This window comes from Calliopsis andreniformis, chromosome 8 (assembly GCF_051401765.1).
Source record: "Calliopsis andreniformis isolate RMS-2024a chromosome 8, iyCalAndr_principal, whole genome shotgun sequence".
NCBI classification, from domain to species: domain Eukaryota; kingdom Metazoa; phylum Arthropoda; class Insecta; order Hymenoptera; family Andrenidae; genus Calliopsis; species Calliopsis andreniformis.
In genome coordinates, this window is record NC_135069.1 from 10,249,818 (window position 1) to 10,273,350 (window position 23,533).

At 29.5% G+C, this 23,533-nt stretch overlaps 4 protein-coding genes across 5 annotated transcripts; 2 read left to right on the plus strand and 2 right to left on the minus strand.

The window, feature by feature from the left end:
* Positions 1–66: 66 nt before the first annotated feature.
* On the minus strand, positions 67–1,656 carry LOC143182363 (zinc finger protein 830). Its single transcript, XM_076383321.1, has 4 exons — positions 1,442–1,656; positions 680–1,169; positions 441–610; positions 67–369 (listed from the first exon to the last, which is right to left on the minus strand). Exons 1-4 carry the CDS (start codon positions 1,543–1,545, stop codon positions 228–230), a joined length of 906 nt encoding a protein of 301 aa, XP_076239436.1. The 5' UTR covers positions 1,546–1,656; the 3' UTR covers positions 67–227.
* Positions 1,620–2,978, plus strand: Mesh1 (Metazoan SpoT homolog-1). Of its 2 annotated transcripts, XM_076383319.1 has the most exons (4): positions 1,620–1,718; positions 1,922–2,150; positions 2,237–2,568; positions 2,654–2,978. In XM_076383319.1, exons 2-4 carry the CDS (start codon positions 1,955–1,957, stop codon positions 2,780–2,782), a joined length of 657 nt encoding a protein of 218 aa, XP_076239434.1. In that variant the 5' UTR covers positions 1,620–1,718; positions 1,922–1,954; the 3' UTR covers positions 2,783–2,978. The 2 variants fall into 2 exon arrangements, with proteins under 2 accessions (XP_076239434.1, XP_076239433.1); XM_076383318.1 differs by lacking the exon at positions 1,620–1,718 and having other exon boundaries at positions 1,804–2,150.
* On the minus strand, positions 2,590–5,686 carry LOC143182361 (phosphoserine aminotransferase). Its single transcript, XM_076383317.1, has 8 exons — positions 5,602–5,686; positions 4,866–4,996; positions 4,594–4,706; positions 4,267–4,428; positions 4,061–4,155; positions 3,814–3,983; positions 3,366–3,626; positions 2,590–3,132 (listed from the first exon to the last, which is right to left on the minus strand). The coding sequence occupies exons 1-8, from the start codon at positions 5,671–5,673 to the stop codon at positions 3,021–3,023; spliced, it is 1,116 nt and encodes a 371-aa protein (XP_076239432.1). The 5' UTR covers positions 5,674–5,686; the 3' UTR covers positions 2,590–3,020.
* Positions 5,687–8,206: 2,520 nt separating this feature from the next.
* LOC143182150 (DNA-dependent protein kinase catalytic subunit) lies at positions 8,207–22,720 on the plus strand. Its single transcript, XM_076382966.1, has 15 exons — positions 8,207–8,458; positions 8,598–8,785; positions 8,866–9,028; positions 9,102–9,220; positions 9,280–9,678; positions 9,753–9,919; positions 10,540–10,790; positions 10,867–13,145; positions 13,218–13,562; positions 13,634–13,789; positions 13,865–17,845; positions 18,184–20,523; positions 20,883–21,579; positions 22,039–22,256; positions 22,325–22,720. The coding sequence occupies exons 1-15, from the start codon at positions 8,335–8,337 to the stop codon at positions 22,400–22,402; spliced, it is 11,505 nt and encodes a 3,834-aa protein (XP_076239081.1). The 5' UTR covers positions 8,207–8,334; the 3' UTR covers positions 22,403–22,720.
* Positions 22,721–23,533: the final 813 nt, after the last annotated feature.

The following is a 23,533-nucleotide window of genomic DNA, read 5'->3' on the forward strand; positions in this document are numbered from 1 at the left end:
ATGTCTGTTTATTACCTCCATATCCTTTTATTAAGGAGGAATAAGGAACACAGTTGTAAATATAGTCAAATGATCATTATTTATTTTCTTTTTTTTGTCATTTTTATACAAATTATACTTAGAATTTCGTGTAATATAACAATATTCTAAATATAGAATACTTTTAAAAGTGGTAAATTTTGAAATATGTACAAGATCATAAATACTATATATTATGAAATTTATTTTCATTTGTGAGAATTTTTTGCTCTCCAATCTAGAAATTCATCAAATTCAGCTTCATCGCCACTAGAAACATCCTCATCTATATTCTTTTGTTTCCTATCAGTAGCTTGAACTTCTTCTTTACGTTTCACAAGATCCATTACCCTATCGATACAATGTTTTGTTTACTGTTTATACTTGTGCTTTTGATTAATTAAGCATTCATATTTAATTACCTTGACCAATGGCGTATTTGTTCTTCTATTTCATCTAATTGCCTTTCTGTTGTTGCCTCTTCTTGATCATCAGCTATTATTTGTGCAGATTGTGCTGTTTCCTCTTTAATTTCTTTTTGAAATTTTTCCCATTCTTCCTCTATAGGATTCTTATATTCAACATTACGAACCTAAAATTTCCATAAAAAGTATGTAATTCTCAGTTTATAATTTATATTGTCCTTTTAAAATATCCTTACTTTGGCATCCATAATTGGATCGTCAAAGAAGCCTTCTGGAAGAACTGCTTGGCTTATATCTTTACTTTTTTCTTTTTCTTTTTCATCTTCTATTTCTACATTTTTTGACTCCTTATCATTTATAAGTTCTTTGTCAGTCTCTGACCTTGGTTTCATCACAGACACATTCAATGATATATTACCGTTGGATTGATTAGAAGCATTATCAAAGAAATCTGATGGTAAAGTCGATATTGTTTGAGTTATATTTGTTGAAGAATTTTTCAATATTCCCTTTATTTTTTTATTTGCTGGTGTTTCTTGAGAAGGAGATTTAGGTCTTTTAAATGTCTGTACAGTAATCTTTGGAGTATCTGTTTCTAATTTAGTCTTTTTCGCTAATACTATATTTTCTTTATGACTTTTCGAGCTTACATGAATTGGCCAAACTGTTTCGCTACGTATAATAGCTTTGCAGAGAATACACATAAGCTGCCCTGCATCTGTATATGTGTTTACAATGGTTAAGGATTCAACAAAAAATTTTTTTCACATCATTGAAATGGTGTACTTACACATACATATAGATAAACTATTGCATTTATGCACAAGTAGAAAACTATAAGATTATTTTCAATTGTTAATCATAAAAAGAAATCAAAACATAATATAAACATGAGTAATAAATTTTCATGGTCAAATATGTCTATAAAATACTATATTAATAAAAAAAAAATGTAAAGCGTAACCTTAAAATATGCCAAAATGCAGTAAAAAGGATATTTTGCTAACGGTGATTCAATCTTTTTAACAACACCTAATTTCTTTTTGTGTTCACTCATTGCTTTACGTAAGTCATCTTGCGTTAACTTTCGTTTAAGAGACATTTTGAAATAAGAATTATGCTTTTCAGGCACAAATTCAACTGTCTTCGTATAGGTTATGTTTTGTATGCACCGTCCTATGCAATTCTAAGTTCCCTTCTATCGTTTGAAAATTAACAGAACGTCAGTAACAGCTGACGCATCAAAATATATTTTATATATTTAGGATAATTTAGGTACTTTAATTTAATTTTCTTAATTTACTACTAGTAAATAAGAAAATATCTCGTTATATGGACACAGTCCAAAATTATTAAGATAGAAAATAATGTAAACAATTTTAAAAACATAACCTTTCAATATATTACAATGTTATAGACGAGAGTCTTTTATAATACAGTTTTTATTTAATAGTAATTATTATATGTGAAACAAACAGGTTTAAAAGTTGTAGCATTACTATAAATCAATTATGGAAAACAATATTCCTACAGCATCTACTAGTGATCCATTTATGATATATGGCCCTTGCAAAACATGTGTCAAAGAAGTGCCAAATGCAGAATTATTATCACTAGTAATCAAGTGCGTTAATTTTGCAGCAATAAAACATAAAAATCAAAGAAGGAAAGATTCAGAGCAAACACCATACATAAATCATCCTGTAGGTCTGTAACTTGTGTATTTAAGATTCGTTTCAATGATGAAACTTATCGAAGAAGATACAAGTAAAACTGGAGAAAATAACTTTTAGGTGTTGCAAATATTCTAATAGAAGAAGGTGAAGTTTACGATCCAACTGTAATTTTGGCAGCTATATTACATGATACAGTCGAAGACACAGATACTACATTTGGAGAGATAGAACAACATTTTGGTATTGAAATTTGTAATATTGTTAAAGAAGTCACTGACGACAAAAATTTGCCAAAGGCAGAGCGTAAAAGGCTTCAAATTGAAAATGCCCCTAAACGAAGTTATAAAGCTAAGTTGGTTACTTTAGCAGATAAATTATATAATTTACGAGATCTTCAAAGAACCACACCAGTTGGTTGGACTCAAGAAAGGATAAAAGAATATTTTAAGGTAATTAAAAGTAGTGAAAGCTTTTATTGCTATGGTTGATATTTTAAATGTATTTAGTTTACTAAATACAAAGTCCTAATTATAGTGGTCCAAGGCTGTAATAGATGGGTGTCGTAAAACTAATTTTAATTTGGAAAGGCAACTGGATATAATATATGCAAATCGAGTATCCCAAGATAGAGAAAATTGTACATGTATGAAGCCATTAATATAGTAACACTATAATTTTATAAATAAGTACTTCTGTTATTGATTTGAAATACAAAACAGATGGATATGTATTTAAAAAATTGAAAATAACATGTTATATGACAACTAAATACATATTAGTTTTTCTACTGTTGTAAGACATGGAACAAAAAGTTGTATAAAATGTATAAAGGTTGTTCATAAAGCTTATATACAAATCATCTTTTATAAAATAATATTTCTTGTAGGTAGTATAACCTTTCCTAATTTCTATTAGAATGTTCTTGATAGAACAGTTTCATATATTCTGCAAGTTTATCTGCTTCTTCTAGAGTAATAGCATTATACAAAGATACTCGGATTCCACCTACTGATCTGTAAATAAGTATTAATATATTTAATTGAGATAGCAATATGTATTACGGTGTACATTATTAGAAATGAAAATCATTTCATAATTAATGATATATGTAAAATTTAAATTTGTTATGAATAGGATCAATTTCATGTTATAGATTTGAAAGATATATGTGTTAACATGACATTATTTCAATTAGAAAATCAATATTACACATTCGTATGTTAACTACTTTGCAAGTAGTACTGACCTATGACCTTTCAGTTGAAGCATTCTGCGCGCACTTGCTCCAGAGAGGAACTTCTTTTCAAGTTCCTCATCACCTTCTGCTATTCTAAATGGTACATTCATTCGACTTCGTACATTCGATTTCACTGGACACGAATAAAAGCCTTTCGACTCGTCGATTACTTGGAATATTTTCTGACTTTTCATAATCGCTAATTTTTCCATTCCCTCAATACCACCGTGCTCTTTAATCCATTTGAAAACTAGCCCAACTACATAAATTCTAAAAGTTAACAAATACGTGTTAAAAAACTGATTTTGTTATTTTCAAGTTTTAATTTCGGCTTGCATATTTTGTTTGTATTTCAGTGTTATCAATAATTCTGGATGTATACCTAATATCGTGTTATTTAGTACCACATGTGTGTTTGCTTGTTTTATCATTAAGCGTTTTTATCAAGAATGCTTACTGAAATACTGGTGGTGTATTGTGTAAGGAGTTATCAGCTGCCATAACAGTGAAATCAAGTACGGTTGGACAAACTTTCATGGCATGGCCAAGAACATCATCTCGGACTATCACGAGTGTTACCCCAGCTGGACCAATGTTTTTCTGGGCGCCAGCAAATATTACTGCAAACTGAGCAATAATTTTGTACATTAATGCTTCAACATTTTTTCAATTTCAACATTTGGATTTAAATCAATATTACGTACTTTCGAAATATCTAAGGACCTCGTGAGGATGTTCGACGACATGTCGGCCACAAGTGGTACCCCATTTGTCTCAGGAATGTAATTGAATTCAACCCCTTAAATAATTAAATTAATTCTTGACTTTCTATCATATATCATATTTTGAATCATGTATTATAGATACATATTCTATTTGTATTATCCTCTTTCTATTATTGTTTATTTACCATGAACCGTCTCATTAGCGCAATAGTAAACGTAAGATGCGTCTGGGTCCAAATTCCAAGTAGAAGGGTCAGGTATCTCCGTATACTTCGTTGTTTTTGGTAAAACCAAATTTACTTTACCATATTTTGCAGCCTCCTTCGCTGCTTTCGCCGACCAGGAACCTCAAAGATTTATTTTGTTTTACTTTAATGTGAGAAACAGTGACGCCATGTCAATTCTTTCATTTTATCTGACAGTGAGAATGTATCCTTCATATTTACGATAAAAATGTGTTTTACTATATAGAAAGAAATCTGGCAACAGAATACAGTGGATTTACGGTTTACCAGTTACGATGTAATCTGCAGTACCAGTTGTCATCATATTTAAAGGAACAGCCGCGAAAAGACCTGTTCCTCCACCTTGCATAAATAGTATTTTATAATTATCGGGGACGTGGCTGTGAAATTTAAATTAATACGCTTTATTCATGAAAAGATATTTAAAATTTAAAATAGCACATACTGTTAGGTGTTCATAATATTGTTTATAATTCATTATTGTTAGTGCTTAATTCATTTTAATGTAAAATCTGCTGTATGTTGTTATAGCGACTTACAATATTTCACGTAATGTTGCTTGAGCATCTTCAATTATTTCTTTAAAATCGCTCGATCTATGACTCAATTCCAAAACGCTAATTTGAGTATTACTGTATGCAAGTAATTCCTTTTGTACATGTTTTAATACCTATACAAAATATGATATTACTGATACGCTTGAAAATTAAAAAAATGATCATGAATTGCTTAGATAAAAATATTTCATCTAAAATACAAGAATGTACTTGATTATTTCGCCCTTTTCTCCTAATTGACGTAGACAATATTAATTGTAAGTGGCATTCGCGACAGTTGAACGAACGAGTTTGACCTTTACGCGTGTATCAATACATGCATTTATTCCTCTAATGTATATATTCAAACAACTACACGTCGACATATCGTTTACATTTCAATATTTGAGATATTCTTAAATTAAATTCTACGTAATAGTTAATAAATTAGTTCTCAAAAAGAAAATAATATATCGCGTGATAAAAAAGTCCTTGAATTTTCAAAAATTTGAGAAGCTTCTAAACGTTAAAACATTAATAGCGTCTAATATAAATATTATTTAAAACGAGTAACGTATAGTTCTTGTTTAAAACAGATCGATTAAAATTTTCTTGATGAAAAAAGCGTCAATAATTAATTACATTGAATTTCAACTTTGTTCAATCTTCAATCACTAATTAAAAATTGTAAGTTAATATCTTTAATTTATAAGACACAAAAACTTCACTTCTGCGATACCTCATGCGGTAGTTTGGCAGGTCCTGCTCCAAAATTGACCACATCAACCGGATTGTTGCTTTGATCGCTCATTACGAATGTTAGTATCACACTGGACGACTGCTACAGAGAAACTGAACTGGATTCAAACAGCAGAAAGTAAATTCAAGTACACTGAGGATCGTTATCTCGTCTGGTAAACGTCTTGGAGAAACTTTATGAAATATAATTATTCCTTTATGTATTGTCACTTTTTTACGTGTCTACGATGTTACTGTTAACATCCGTAATTTTTAAAAGCAACTGTTAATCATAAATCATAGCAAATCTCTCTTTACTTTCCTTATGTTACTTCCTTCACTTTCTCTCTGGATTTTTTATGTTTATAATATCTTTATATAACAGATCGCCGTAACTTCATTGAAGTTTATTTGGACAAAGATAAAAATTGATTATTCCCGTGATCAGATCACCGAGGCGTTTGGTATTTCGTTTCATATTGTTCTGTTTGTTCTATTCCATATCTAAAGACCTGTTAAACAGGTTTTAATGAACGAAAACCGTGGATTGGTTCTTCAGCAGGATAGAATTATAGGAAGTTCTTTTTCTAAGTAACCGCGAGAATTGAAATATTTGTTAAAAATAATGTTAATATTAGTGAATTAAATCAACATTTTTGTCAAATATTTCTATTGTTTCTAAGGACTATGATTAGTGAAACTTTATAATGCTCTTGTACAGTACTTAACGGTATTGTAGGCACTATTAAAAGTTTCAGAAAATTGCAATACGCTGTTTTACGTTTTGTAAGATTTCTTATTCATTAATAAAGTCAATGTATCCCCCCAGCGGTGACTTATCTTACGATTATGATTATGAAAACAGTCTACTCGAATGACGCGTAATAGACACATAAATAGATCCGGATAAATCCAGAACTTACGACTATAAATTCGAATCATGCCTCACTGAGATTTCTCTTATCTACAAATAAGGTACATAATAAGTATTTTCATTAACATATGAGTGAAAATTGTCATTATCAAGCGATAGCATATATGTACACCCAGCTCAAATGAATCTGGTTGCATGGACAGTCTTTTTCTCTTTCTTACTTAGGAGCTATTGAATAAGAGAGAGAGAAAGAGATAGAAAATGTCGATGCGGCTAAAATCGTTTGAGTTGGTCGTACATACGTATACACATGTGCATACATTTTCTTAGAACACTTTAATTTATCACAAATATACTAAAATTATTTATTACGTACTTAATAATTGAGCATGTTTCATTTTATGCATTTGCCTACCATAAAATTGTGATAAAATAGCGACTGAATAATATTACACTTTTTCAATCACATTTAACGATGAAATTATTTATAAATTAATATATTAGGGTAGGCTTGCATGATTCCTTATTCTACCGAGTAGTTTTTCACAAACAGAAACAAGAAATATCGGGGACCCCCAACATATCTTCACGAACAGTTCTATGATACCGACAATCTATGAATGCGTACATTTTTTTATCAAAGCGATTCCCTCACTTTATTTTAGATTTGTAACACCAACCACTACTCGCAGTTTTGCTTGCGAGAGCAACAATGGTCATTTGCAAATGAGTTATGCATTTGTGCAGGCCTGCATTATACGAGGAATTAATTAATTAATATTAATAAAGTAACTATTGGTATAAATACTTTCAAGTATGCGAATACATACATACAGGGTATTTTCAAACATATGGGACATTTTTGGAGGGTGTATTCTAGACACGAAGCAACGAAAAGAGTTCATGTGTACAGGAAGTCTGATAGGGCTTAGTTTTTTAGTTACATGCTATTTTACATTGCGTACGATGTAATACTATGCGTTTTCGAGCATATATATGTGCATTTGAACTTTTTTCATTCTCTTTGTATCTAAAACCTATCCTTCAAAGGTGTCTCACGTATTTCCTATTTTTTATGGGATTTGAGCCAGCGTACGCAAATCAAAATAGCATTTAACTACAAAGCTAAGCATTTCCAAACATATATTCACATAAACTTTTTTCCTTGCCTAGGTATGTACAAGCTATCCTTCAAAAACGATCCACATATTTGGAAGCACTTTGTATGCTACTAATTCTTGAATTTACTTCTTTTTCTACCGTGTAGTATTAGAACAATGGAATAATTTAAATACATATGCACTTTTACATTTGATATCATACTACACTGATGTGGATATATTATTTAAATTGGGATTAGAAGTGTTTTATTTTAATTACTATATGAATTCTTATATTAGAGTTTTTCCAATTTGAATTTCGCGCATGTACACGTGCTTCAAAATGTTACTATACGATTTGTTTACATTAATTTCGAATCTAATCAGTTTAGAGTAACCTTTAACGTTTTTCCAATGTTACTATGCTGAATCATTCGAATCTCTCCTTATCAATAAGTATATTTAATATCTACAATGTCGTATCAACTGCTATATAGCGTTATCAACGACATTTGTTAGATTTTGTATTAGTTTATTGAATCACATTGTTATATTTTCAATTTTTAATAATTCACAATTTTAAACAAAATTGACTGGTAATTTTGTTATAATGTGAATAAATGTGCTGACATTGTAGTTGCAGGACGATGTTTACGTTTTGTCGAAATGTCAAATAATTGTCGCGCAGTTTGTATATACGTTGACCCGCAACATTGTGCTTATTTTTCTATGCCTGTAACATCTGATAATTTAGCAAAACATGGATTCGTTTAAAAATTTTATGGACAGTTTTGAAGGAGCTATCAAAGATAGAAACAGTAATAATCTTATACAAATTTTGGAGTACAGAAACATTTTTAAAAATGTTACAAAGAATGACATTGGTATATACTAATTAATAAACACTATTTTTTACTGTTTCTCATTATTTTATGATGTAACGCTTATCATGTCACATTTTACTATACAATTATAATAAATATGTACTTGTTACTAATATTTAATCATTGACATTTCTTTTAGAACTGATTTTGTCCATATTGTTTGACAAAAGGAAAGGTTTGCTTTGGTTTCTTAATAATGAATTGAAGAAATCTATTTCTCAAAAAGGTTTTGATCAAGCAATCGCAAAAGCATTTAATTTTATTAAGAATATTATTGAGGAAGTTTATCAATTTTATGTATTTGAACCTTACATTGTTGACACAAAGGTATCATTTATAACAAATGTTATATAAAAAATTATTAAATAATGTAATTCTACAACTTCAAGTAATGTAATTTGTTGTAGAATACATGTGAGCAGGCACTTGCAATACACTGTTCTGGAAATATTCGAAGAGCTGCCTGTGATGCTTTGAATAAATTGATTGAATTATATAAAACATCTGTTATTGGTTTAGGTGAAACTATAAAACATTTTGTTTCTTTATTCCATGCAATGAATGAGAAAGGTAAACTTTAATTATACAATAACTTTATGTTATACATACATAATTTCATAATATTTTCTGAAATTTCTTGTAGAAAGAAAATTAGTACTGTCTGTAATTGGCACAATTGCAAAATATAATCCACAAATCCCAGAAGTGCATGAATATTCAAATATAATTTTCTTACAATTACGAAATGATTTCATAAAACAGGTATATTATATTTTTTAACGTTTATCGTACATATGTTACTACATGATTTATGATTGTAGTATAAACCAAACATTGCCAAAAACAAATCCCCAGATGATACATTGCATGTCTACTTTGATGTTCTCTCTAATATATTAAAAGAACTACCAAATGAGATTAAAATAAAATATTGCAAGGAATTGTATGGATGGATTAAAGTTTTCAGTCCATTTGAAAACTATAAAAAAAAGAGAAGTCCAATGACATCAGCAATCAATTTATTGTTCTACCATACCCATGAGTTCTATGAATTTATTTACAACGATCATAATTTTTGGTATACCTTATTAAAAAACCTTTCAAACGAGAAGAATCCATATTACAGTACCTGTGCACAACATGCTTTAAAACGTTTTTATCAAACAATTGGGAACACTTTGAAGCACAAGACTTCTGAGGAAGATAAAGCAATATTCTTGGTGAGCATTATTTTTTGTAACACTTATGCAAAACAGTTATTTTAAATACTTCATAAGACTTTTTTACGTTTTAGCATTATAAAAATTTACTTGAAGAACTGCTTAAAACTAATCAACAAAATTCAGTCATATTATATGGTTTTAGTCAGATGGCTGCACCATGTAAACAATACTTTCCCAATAATGTTGTGAGGGATATGTTTTCTTTGATAACTCATTATGCAATGTCACTTTGTTTCAGGTATGTTCTTTATGTTGTTATTTAAGACAATATATACAGAGTGTCTTCAAATGTGAGGACCATTTTTGGAGGATAGCTTCTGCATACCTAGACAATGAAAAAAGTTCATATGAACGTATGTCCGGAAATGCTTAGCTGTTTAGTTATACGCAATTTTGTGTTGCGTATAATGTTGACTCAAATCCCCTAAAAAGTACGAAAAATATGACACTTTTGAAGGATAGGTTCTAGGTACAAAGATAATGAAAAAAGTTCAAGTGCACACGTGTCCGAAAACGCATAATTCTTTAGTTACATGCTATTTTATATTGCATAAAAGGCTGCCCTATTTCTTGCCTGCGCGGTATGCTATTCTCTTTAAGATCCTACTAGCCCAGAAATATTCCAGTTGTTTGATTGAGTAACACACAATGATAGGTCTTAAAGAAAGTATTACACTGTACATAATATAAAATAGCATATAACTAAAAAACTAAGCATTTTCGAATATATGTGCATATGAACCTTTTTGTTGTCTTCATATCTCAAATCTACCCTCAAAAAATGTTCCATACGTTTAGAAACACCTTGTATAAATTTAAAATTACACATCTACTGATCAATTACATTAAAATTTATAGAGAAGATTTAGAACGGGTAGACTTGAACAGTATTTATGATTATCAAGAAGCTCTTTCCGAAATAATAGTGCATATATCTGATCTGTTTATTGATGACATTAATATAATTTTAAAGCTTAGCGTTCTTTTAATTAAAAAGTTTCCCGATCTTGTCACAAATAAAGGAGATGCAATTAACTCACTGACAAATACAATTATTAATATTGGATTAGCTAATAAAACTCTATTAGAAGAATATCTTTATAACTTAAGTAAGTATATGACACGATTTAAAACCATTTGTAAATTACATATTTTGTTTGACACAATATTTTAATCTCTCTTTAGTTCATGATGGAATAACATGGTCTTGTTCGCATACTTTATTTATTGATGCGGAATTGCAACGTGAATTGACAAATCTTAAAAAACGTCCAGTATGTTACAAAGATTATGTAGATTTATGGACACAAGTCCTCAACTCAAAGAAATATGGAAAATACAGAGAAACAGTGCAAGAAGTTGCTGATTCAATGATTAATGTGTGCATTATATTAATTAGTAAATTAAATTTAAATACAAAAATGAAAGAGGATAATGTCTTCTCAGATGCAGCCTTGTCTCAAATTGCTGAGAATGAAGCAGACTTTAGAACTTTTATTAACATTGTAGATTTGTATGTGGATCTACTTAACAAAGTAGAGTCTTCATTATTGATAAATACTATGCACAAATTCTTATTAACAATTATCAGTATATCTTATAAATATCCTTTAATATCAGGATTTTATAGATTGGTACATGCAACCTTCAAACATATTTTCAACTTAACCAAAGATGAAATTGAAATAGAAACATTAAAATTATTATACAAGTATTTACATAACTTGTTATGTTTGATTTCTACATTTTCTGGTGAATTATTAACAACATGTTTGCATTTAATTCTAAGTATGCCAGAAACGTACGTAGAACCTATATTGGAGAATACAGTTCCAGCGTTCAAAATTGCTTTTACCATGGGTTTAAGTGAATTTGAGATAGCTTATACAACTTTAAATGCTTTAGAAAAGTGGACAAATTACTTAAACAGTCAAAATATGAATAAAGTTTTACAAGAAATTGTACCCTTCTTAGATCCATATTTACAAAGCAAAGAAAGTTTTATAGAACTCTTACAAAATGTTCAGAAACCAAACTCGAAAGTTTCTAAACATATAGTATTCATAGATGACGAGAAAACTTTAGAAAGATTTCAAATAAGAGTTTTATTATTCATTGCTTCACTTGATACTGACATAATAATGAATTTTATACAAAAAACATCGATGGACACAGGAGCTACTTGGGACAAGAAAGATCTACTGAAGTACTCATTGGAATTTCCAGATATAGAAATTGATATTCATTTTGATAAAATTATACCAAGATTGATTTTACTAGCCCAAAATTCTGGTGATAGACGAACGAAAATAATTGCCTGTGAAGTGCTTCATGCAATGGTAGCGTATGTTCTTGGTAAAACATCAAAGTGTGATCCGAATCGATTTATTCCTATATACACGATGTTGTGTCCAGCTCTACTTAATTTAGGATGCGATTTCGACGAAGTAGCACGAAAAATATTTCAACCATTAATGTTACAATTGACACATTGGTTGAGTTCAAAATTTATGATCAAATCTTCAGCAAGTGTATACTTTATAGATGCATTTTTCAATGGTTTGTGCCATGATTCCAATTCATCTCTCAGAGAATTTTCTGGGATGTGTTTGGCTGAATTTTCTCAATGGTCTATAAAGCAATCTAGTAATGACAGGGAGACTCGATTAAACATCGAGGAAGTCATATATAAAATGACAAACTTTGCACTTCATCCTTCTATATCTAAACGAGTAGCAGCTGCAACAGCTTTCAATCATCTGTATAGAATCCTACGTGAAGACGAAGAAATTGTATCTGTATATTGGTTAGAGATTTTATACTGTTTTATCAAAAGTTTAGATGGTTGCAATGATCCTTCAATTATTATTGCACTTGATCATGTTGAGAAAGTTATAATAGCAAAACAAGATCTTTTGAATATGAAATATTATAATCGTAGGAAACCCCATGAATTTGAAGATGCAACTTTAATAGATGCAGTGAACTGGTTATTTACCCAATGTGGTTGTCTAGATCAATGTTGTCGAACAAAATCTATGGAATTAGTTATTAAACTTTCTAAATATATACCAAACTGTGACTCGGCTGAAAAAGTGATAAACAATTACATTGATATTCATGGGTTTGACAAATTTAAACATATAATATTGAAGAATTTAAACTCAAAAATAGACTGTCTGTCACGTGATAATATGTTACTGCTTCTAAGAAGTTTTGATTGTTTCATTTGGATAATACGAAATGATTTGTTAAACATATACTATTTATTTACAAATTTAAATTCCGATAAGGAAGTAATGTTCAATGGCATTCGGAATTTTATTGATGTTGTAAATAACATTAAAATAATAGAAAAAGAAGATTTAGTTATATCATCAAAAGAATCCGAAGATTTACAGACATTAAAATGTAAGGTGATAACAACTATGTTTGACTTTGTACAAATACTTTTAAACTTCGATGTAAGTTAATTATTTTTTTATCTTGAAAAAAATTGTATAAATTTTACGGTATTTTTCATTTTTTGATTGCAGGAAAATTTCATTCCAGATTTCTTTTTTCACAATAATTTGTTTGAATTAATTTCGAAATGCATAATGTACCCGCAAATTGTAGGGTTTGATATGAAAAATCTTAAGTTTACTGAAGTACTATCATCAGTTATGGGCAACTTATTGCAAGCAGCCATGAGGAAAAATGGTCATACGTTATTGAACTGCATTAAAGATAAACTATCTGTGCATGTGGAGAAATACAAAAATGATTTCATTGATCTAGGAAAAGTTGTTAATGGTACAAATACTTGCAATGACCTAAAAGTGTATGTTCAAGGTTTAATCTTTCTAGAACAACATAATATCCTTAGTCAGTTACATGATGTATGTAATATGTACGACTAACTACTTACAATTATTTATACCATTGAGTTTCAATTGATAAATTTTTTTAGGCACCACAGTTGCTTGAACAATCGGAGAATTATATTACTCGGATTTTCAATGTTTTAGCAATGGAAAGAATTGGAGAACTTGTTTGTAGAAATATTAAACCATCAGCAAAATATTATTTACAAATGCTAATGAAACTATTACTTTTGCATTATGAGGTATATTATTTAACATATCTACGTATGTAGTAATAAATACACATGAATAGTAACTATAAAATCACTTATTTGTAGCCATCAATTACGAGAACTCTACTCAAGTTAATTCAAATTGACACAATGCTTGGACCAAGTATAAAGAAAATTGAACATGGAATACACTTTCTAAACATGTTCAAAGATGAAATATTCAGGTATATGTTAAATGAGATTGAGGAAACTATGGATATGCTTAATGATTTACTACAAGGAAACCAATCTCTTCTACTACTAATAGTAGAACAATTATTCTTGTTTGTACAACGACATAAAAAAGAATTTTATAATTGTACGGAACTTTTAGTGTATACTGTTATTAAAAGGTTTACAATATTTGAAAGAGCTGTGAATAATCTTCCAGATAGAAAACAAAAACTGATAACTATTTATGGAATTGCAGTACATTTAAAGCAGAACCCAACGGAATTATTGTCCCTAAGTGAAGATTTTTATATATGGATTCTTAATGAATTGACAGAGAGTACTGACATAGAGTACAAAGTTCAGATTCTTCGGAATTTTCTCATTTGTTTGATTGATTCGACATGTAACTCAAGACCCGAACTGCTTGTTATTTTACGTAACTTACGAAATTGTAGGCATCATATTAATTCAACTGATTTTTCACGGAAAACTATTGAAGCATTAAAAATAATTAATTGTTTCCAGACATTAATAACATTATTACCAGTGACTAAATCAGTTGTAATATTTGAAACAATAATTCTGTTTGCTGTTGGAATTGCTAAACATCTCTGCAATGAAAGAACGAATGAATATATGCAAAAGTACTTCAACTTAATTTCTACAGAATGTGTTCTAGAATCTATAGAAAAAGCGTACAAATTATTTATGAACTGGAATTTAGCCACAAACGAGAGATTTGATATATTATATAAATTTCTTTTACCAGTATTTCAGTTTTGTAAAACTACTGAAATTCATAAATTCTTCGAGAAAAATATTAAAGATATATATACGATTATTCGTCAAAGCCTCATTGGTAGCATCCCAGATATAAAACAGCTCATAATCTCAAAAATTGGTTGCTATGATTTGGTTTCAATCATGTTTGCAAAAATAGATATAAGAGAAATAAATGATGTTAACAGTACCATTACGCGAAATGCTATCGATAACGTAATAACTGGAAAAGAACTTTTGCAAGACTTGTACAGTAGCGCACTAAACGTGCGTGCGTTAAAAACATCTGAAGGAGAGCATAAAGAAATAATGAGATTATTACATTGTTCTGCATATAACTGTTCTATAGCCATTGTATGTTTAAAAGAAGATGAAGAATCTTACACAAGCCTTTTTGCCGAAAACAGAAAGAAGGGACAATTAATTTGGGAAAATATCGTGGATTGCCAAAAGCAATACAATTTTCAGCAGACATTTGAGAAATATCCAAAATACTATAAGAAACTAATTAATATAAGGAAAAGTAAGCAGAAACAGATTTCTCGACGATACTCATATATTCATAGCTATGATTTAGCTACCTCTACATTACAAGAAGATTTAAACGCTTACGATTTTAATGAAGCGATAGTAAGTAATAAGTCTCACAACGACAAAGAAGAAAGCATGAGTTTAACATTTGAAATTGACGAATTGATTAATCATGAATGTATGACTACCATTTGTGGAGCTTTATATCATATGATATCAACGAATATATCTATGCCACCAACTGGTGATAATATTGTAATGCCACAGTGGCTGAAATCCTTCCGTTCTTCTATTATGTTAACAAGACATAATAATATTAGATTGTTCATGCTGAAAATTGTGTGGAACATGCAAACTGCGTTCAAGCCTTATGCAAAACTGTTTCTTGAGCCTGTAATGCATGCTATAAATTCATATTTAAAAACGAGTCAGTTAAATTATATCATTACTGATGTTCTAGAGATGTTGATGGATTGGCAAATTGTACCTGATCAAAGAACAGAAAAAGTGCTGGCACAGGAATTATGGGAAACTATTATTTGTAAAGCATTGATAAAAATCAATGCAATTCCGAAACAACTCTACAAATATTATAAAGAGATAGTGAATAGATTACTCGAAATGTGGCATACTTGTCTAAAATTACCACAAAATTTGAACGATAAAATGAAAGAAGCACCTGAAGCCGCGGTCTATTTAATATTAATTTGTTTTGTAAATCGTATGGAGAACGATATTGTTCAAAGAAATGATATATTAGAATTTTTAGAAAAATCTCTGGAAATGTGGCAAGGTGATGAAGAAATCGTTTCACAATGCTGTCGATGTTTTGGTTTAATTCTAAAATTCATTGACAATGATATTCAACAGGTACAGAGAAAATATACCATAATTGATAAAATTCGAACTACATTGAAACAAATGTTAGGACAGCATAACAAACGGCTGATGAAATATGTTCATGAATTGTGTAGAAATTATCCGATAGCCGCGATGATATATTTCGAATTTGTTGCTGCAAGTATATTAAAAGTTGACGAAGAAGGAAAATTAAAAGGTTTAGAAATATTTCTATTGTGTATACCAAATTTCACCGTGGATAAAATACTAAAGGAATTGGATCATATAAAGTTTCATGGTCTATTAAAAGATAAGATTTTACCTTTCAAGAAAGTGACATTACAAATCACTAATTCTTTAGTTTCTGTTCTTCCAGCAGTAAATCTTTTATCACTGATAGATTTAGTACCTCCATATACAAAAGATGAGAACCCTGAATATAGAGAAAATGCTTATGATATATTTATGAACATCCACAAGAAGTATATATCTGACATTTCTGAAGATGAAAGCATAAAACAATTAATGGAAATTAGTAAACAAATTTTACTTAATGGTATATTAGACTCTGATGAACAGTTACAAGAAAAAATATTAAATTACTGGACCCAAAATGCACAGTTATCATGTACTTATAAAGACAGGCTGTTGGAAATTTTAAATATTTATAATCCTACTGTTGGTAATAATTTTTTACCGTTTTTACTTTTAGTAATCTTAGACCTTACTAAAAAGTCAAAAAACTACACGCAAAAAATATTTGAACCATTGCACAGTTGTAGTTACAGAGATTACAACATACCAGTTTCATGGAGGATACAACATTTTGGATCAAAAACTCCACTTTTTGTTCAATCACTAGCTAGTCAAGTATATCAAACATTTACTCAAATGAATACAACTTCGTCAAATGTATACTCTGATTTGACATATACCATGCCATCTACTAGTTTTACCAATGTATCAGGAGTTAAAGAAACCCAGGAACCGGAATTTGAAACCACTTATGGCAACGAAGAGTATAATAGTAAATTCAAAATATCAAAGATTCCACAACCTGCATACAATAAAAAGTCAAAACGGATATTGAGCAGTTCAAATGAAGAATCTACATTTATGCGCGAAAAAAGAAGTAAAGAGAACAAACAACATGATGATATGATAAAGGAAGAAAGACCTCGACAGAGAAGCACTGTAAAATTATATAGGAAATATAGAATAGGTGATTTTCCGGACATCGAAATATCCCCTGCTACATTGATAGAACCATTACAGCAATTAATAAAGAAAGACCATTTGATTTGTAAAGATTTAACAGTTTCTATTATTTGCACATTAATCAAGGAATGCAGACATGATCATTTTGTGGGGGAAGTTGCAAATAATTTGAAACATATTATAGAAGATCAACAAGGAACTAATTCTAGTATAGCTGCAATTTTAGAAATAATGTTAACCACTCGTATAACAGACTGTTCTCCAGAAATAATTGCAAAAGTTTCAAAATCAAATAGTTTAAACTTTCTTGGATCACTTGTTTTAGAAGAGAGTTTAATATACGATACAAGAGATTTCCAACCACCTGTAAAAAAAGCCCGAAATAATGATGTGAGTGACATCTCCAATAAATGGTTGCAGTTAACAAATCTTTATGAATCTATGAACGACATTGATGTAGTTCTTAGTATCTTTCAAAATCATATTACACACGAAGATATGCGAGTAAGTATTTCGTCACATCCTAAATATTTTGAATTATAAATAGCTTGTACCAAACTACGTGAAGTCGTAGAAAAAATCATTTGGATTTACTTATTCCATTACAAGCATGATAAAATAACTTATACTTCGTTGTTTATTATATTTCAAGTCTGAATTAGACGTTTGAAACATAACTATTATGAGAGATGGCAAGACTAAGAATTATAAAAAAGTATTCTAAAATTCCTTTTTTGATTTTAGAGATTTAAATATTTGAATTAAAATATGCTAATATAAAGTTAGAATATGTTATGTACATGTTCTACAGAATCTTAATATTATTATTTATTTAATTTTAGGAGGCAGCATTTGCACAATCAGCTAATAACTGGGTTAGAGCAAAAACAGCATATGAGAAAGCATATGAAACAGAATCTGAATTAATTAAAGAGCACTGTCTTCAAGGTTTGTTCGAATGTTTGAGCAATTTATGTTGCTGGAGTGAAATTGATAAGTATATAGACAAAAAATTGAATGAAAATATAAACAACATTTGGAGTAATTCGTGGAAAGATTGGATGTTTCCATGGTTATTCGAAGTACAAGTGCGTAAAATTGTAGAAGGAGACTTCGTCGACAAAGTAAACGAAAACCAAGAAATAATAAATTCTTGGTTTAAAGATGAAGTGAAAATAAAATACGTGAGACGATTTTGTGGTGCAGAAGCACCAATAATTTTTTTAAAACGAGAAAACATTCAACAAATTTTTAAGTTTTTATTAGATTCTCAGAACGATATAAGGGAAGAGTGGATTAAAATTCATCCACTTTCGACTCAATTAAGAGTCCAAAAATTGCAAAACCTACGAATAATGAATGATGTGTATGAATTTATAAAAGTTTTTAAAATCATAAAAAAACAACCACTTATTTTGCAAGACATTTTTAAACTCTACAATAAAAGTGTACCCTCAGCGCAAGACGCAATTCTTCCATGGGATAAATTGATATCTTACAGAATACATTTCATTAGTCTACTGAATGCTGAAGTTGAAAAGTGGAATAAAAATGACACTCAAAACGAATCAGAAAGTGTACCTGATGAAGAAGAAATAGGGTTCACTCGTAAATTTTACACAACTGCATTTAATATGCAATTGAAAATGGTTGAAGCAGCGCTAAACCAAAAAAATAAATATATAGCAAGTAAATACTTGATGCAACTAGAACAAAATCCAGGTATTGATTCACCAGATTTAGAACATCAATTCATTTTAGCTGGTGCAAGAATCAAGTATCTGAAGGGAGAAATTCATTTAAATATACAGCAGAAATTGAATAAGTATTATACTACTTCTTGGAGATGTTGTCACGACTTGCTACAAAAGAATAATCTTAGTCCTATGATGAATATCAGCATTCGACAGCAAATTAGTAAGCTAGTTTCGAAAATTGTAGAGTTAAGTGAAGAAGATGAAACGTTCTGTGAATTATTAAGGAGAAATACTACAATATTGAAAGAGATAAATGTTGAAACCACTGATGATCCATCTATTATTAGAAACTCATTGACAGTTTATGGTTTAAATCACTTGCAAACTTGTTGCAAAATTACAGTTCCAAACATTAATGAATGTTTTTTCAGCCTTTCAATGTATTGTTATGACAAATTATCACGCAATACGAATGATATTCAATTATACAAGGAATTTGTGAATTCTACTTTAAAGGCTATGAGTTATGGTTCTCTAGAAGCAGCGCATTATTTTCCTTGTTTGTTAAAATCTGAATATTTTGAGAATGAAGAGGTGAAAGACATTTTTGTAAACGAGTGTAAAAAGGTGCAAACTTGGCTATTTCTCTCCTGGCAAGCACAACTATTTTCACATCTAGGAACACCGATTGCTGAATTAATTATACCCATCCTGGAGCGGATCATTACAGATTACCCGAATGCTGTTATTTACACTTTTCGCTTAACAGTGGAAACAAATCCCGCTCTTTTGAACGAAACTAAGACTTATAAAATTCGACAAATGCTTTATAATAGACCTGAAATCGACCGATTTTTATTAGCATTGCAATATGTTGTTCAACCTGAATTGTATTTACAATATTACTTATCCGAGCTTATAAAAAATTTATCACAGGGAGTATCTACAGCTATAGATACGTTTTTGAATAAGGTATATTCAAATACACGAGAGAACAAGAATGATCCAAAACCAGGTAGTATTTTTAATCAAATCGCAGCATATAAAAGTAAGGTAAAAGATCTAGAACATGAAAGACCAGAAAAAATTAAACAAGAAGTATGTCAGATGATACAACACATTAGAGAGTCACTTTCTAGAAGGAAGGACAAATTGAAATTAAAAGACTATAGTCCATGGTTACACGAATTTTCTGAAAGAGATATAGAGATACCTGGGCAGTATTCTGGTGATGGAAAACCTATGCCGCAATATCATGCAAAAATTATAAAATTAGAACCTAATGTGAAGGTGATGCAGTCTTTACGTAAACCAATTCGAATTACCATGGTGGGCAACGATGCTAAGGAGTATCATTTTTTGGTAAAATTTGGAGAGGATTTGAGACAAGATCAAAGATTGCAACAGTTATTTACCCTTATGAACAAAACGTTGTGCATTGATACTGCTTGCAAACAAAGACAATTGTCTATTGACACTTATCAGGTAACTAAATGTGCTATAAAAAAATATACATATAGAAGATATAAATATAGAAAGGTACCATTAGTTTGTGTACAGTTTCTATACGAATGAACAAATTTTAGATGTAGTAAATAGAGATAAGGTTACTCAATTAGATAATCTACCAAGTCTACAGTCAATATGTGATTCATATATGTGATTATTTGTGTGTCATATATGTGATTATTTTGTATATTGAACTTGTTAATTAAGCTTTATTATATTTTACTTTGATTTTAATATAACATTTTTAGAAATTCAAATAATTTATATAAATTTATCATGTCGTTTGTACAGGTAGTTAATTTTGTAATCCAAATATTTTTCTTTTAACATTGCAGGTAATACCTTTATCTAGAATAGTAGGTATCATACAATGGGTAAATAATACAAGATCTTTACAAGAGTTAATATACTACACATTGAATAAAGAAGAGACTAAGAGATATGATTCTGTATTAGAAAAATATAATAAATGGATACAAATCGCTGTACCCTCTAAAAGGATACATGAAGCATACAAAGAAGCTACAATGAAATACAGTGCTTCAAAAGTTATCACTAAAATGAACGAATTTATCAGTCATACAGAATGGGACAGTCTACGAAAAACATTTAAAGTGTTATGTCCATCTGTAGAAAGTTTTGTTTCTATGCGTCGTAATTTTACAATTACATATGCTACTATGTGCATCGCCCATTGGATTGTGGGCATCGGTGATCGACATCTTGGAAATACTCTTGTCACTATCGGTTCAGGACGTTGTTTAGGTATCGACTTTGGGTTAGCCTTTGATGCTGGTATAGATCAAAAAGTACCTGAATTAATGCCATTCCGTCTAACGAATCAAATTCTTGGCTTATTGAAACCTTTTACTGAAAAAGACCTTTTGGGAGTAACTATGGTACATGTGTTGCGAGCATTAAGAAATGATCAGGGCCCTATTCTGTCTTGTATGGATGTTTTTGTGAATGAACCTTTGAATTGGACTGAACACGTCAATAAAGCGTTGAGAGAAGGTGGAGAAGAAATTGCAGGTATTTCTTTTTTTGTTTGTTATAATAAGAGGTATTGATTGTTGTAAACAACTGAAGATCTAAGAGTTTCCGTGGAGTTTGAATCACAATATGTTATTTTAAAACTTCTTTCTATTAAAATAAAGACAAACTCTTATTATTTGATGTATGAACTTTCAAAAATGCTCTGGATATCTAAGAATAACTTTAAAAATGTTTTGCACTTTAAATGATAAAAAACATATACTGCTTTGTGTTTAAGAAATTGTACAATAGTGAAGTGTTACTATCTTAATTTTTAATTATTTAAACAAATTATACTTTAATTTTGCAGTAACAAATATGTCAAGTATAATTTAAAATATCCTAAACAATTTTGAAATATTTTGCTTCATATTAACTTTAGGGTATTCGTTTTTTTCAATACTGTCCTTTCTCAATTACAGTTGTTTATAAATATCGTTATTATTCCAGTTACAGACGTTAAATGGATACCAATGAAAAAGATCAAAGCAGTTACCAAAAAATTAAATGGAATCAAGCCATCGTTAATTACTGTAGAACAATTAAGGGAACAACTAAAGGAACAACACAGTGACAAGTATTTCGACAGATATTACGCTATAATTATTGGAAATGACGATGTAAAACAAGCTCGAGTACTGATAGAAGACAATTGTTTATCTCCAGAAAAACAGGTAATATATTGTAATTTATCTTGTTTATGAATATCAGTAAAATAATGAAAATTAATATAATTTGTTAGGTTGAATGTTTGTTAGATCAAGCGACTGATTTAAATATTCTTGGTCGTTCGTATGTCGGATGGAAACCATGGCTTTAAAGTATTTTAATCAACAGTGTTTATAACCATTTTTAACAGTCCAACAGTGGATTGTTAAATAGTGAGATAGGTGGTGAAACCGAATTACTTTCTTTTTATTAAAGGATGTCAGAAAATGAAATGTAATAGGTTTTTACGTATGTATATCCTACGTTACGTAAAATAGAATCGATCTACCTTCGCCGAGGTACTATTAATATGGAATACTAAAGTGATAAAACATTTTTATATGAATTTTTATGCATATATTTTCTGAATCAATTATGTTAAATGATCTATTTTGTACTTATGATAAAATTGCTAATAATAAACTATTTAAAAACACGATTGTATTTTTACTATATCGAATATTACAAAATTATGACTTCTACTATTTTTTTTTTGTTTGAATGTACCACAAATTAACTTTTGTGTTGTCTTAATAAGAGTGATACTAAATGCAAGATAATTTAAATTATTTATAACAAAATAATATAGAAGAACGATATACACAATTTTACGCGAATTTTGTTAAAAACAGCGAACATAGTATATGTATGTATATGATTTTACTCAAAACTCTCTTTAGTAAAGAAAAATAATATATTCTATATTGCAATAAAAAGTAAAGCAATAAAAGTTTAGTTCATCGTTGTCAAAGTTTCTAATAAAAACAGAGAGAAATTATTGTTTAATACTCGTTACTATTTGACAAAGAAATTTCGTCACGGAATGTCTTCCTATACTTGAAATGAAGCAGATATATGTATTTTCTTTTCAACTAATCAAACTTTAATAAAAGAAATTAATATTTCAATACTACTCCAAAAAATGTATATGATTCATTTATTCATATTATAGTAAATATTATACCATAGTTATATGTAGATAGCATATCACAATTGTGTTATTTTATGCATTGTTTTCATTTTAAAGTTTTCACAGCATAAAAACGTGTTACAACTTACGAGTATAAAATTATATTTGTGATTGCTATACTCGCAAAACAATAAAAAAATCGTTATGTCCTACACAAGTAATAAGTAACCAGTAAAACCATAAATATATAATATCCGTTATCTTAAAACTCACATGATGAAGATAACTCGACGAATTACCCAGGGGGTGTTTGCTGAGCCTGAAATTAAAGAA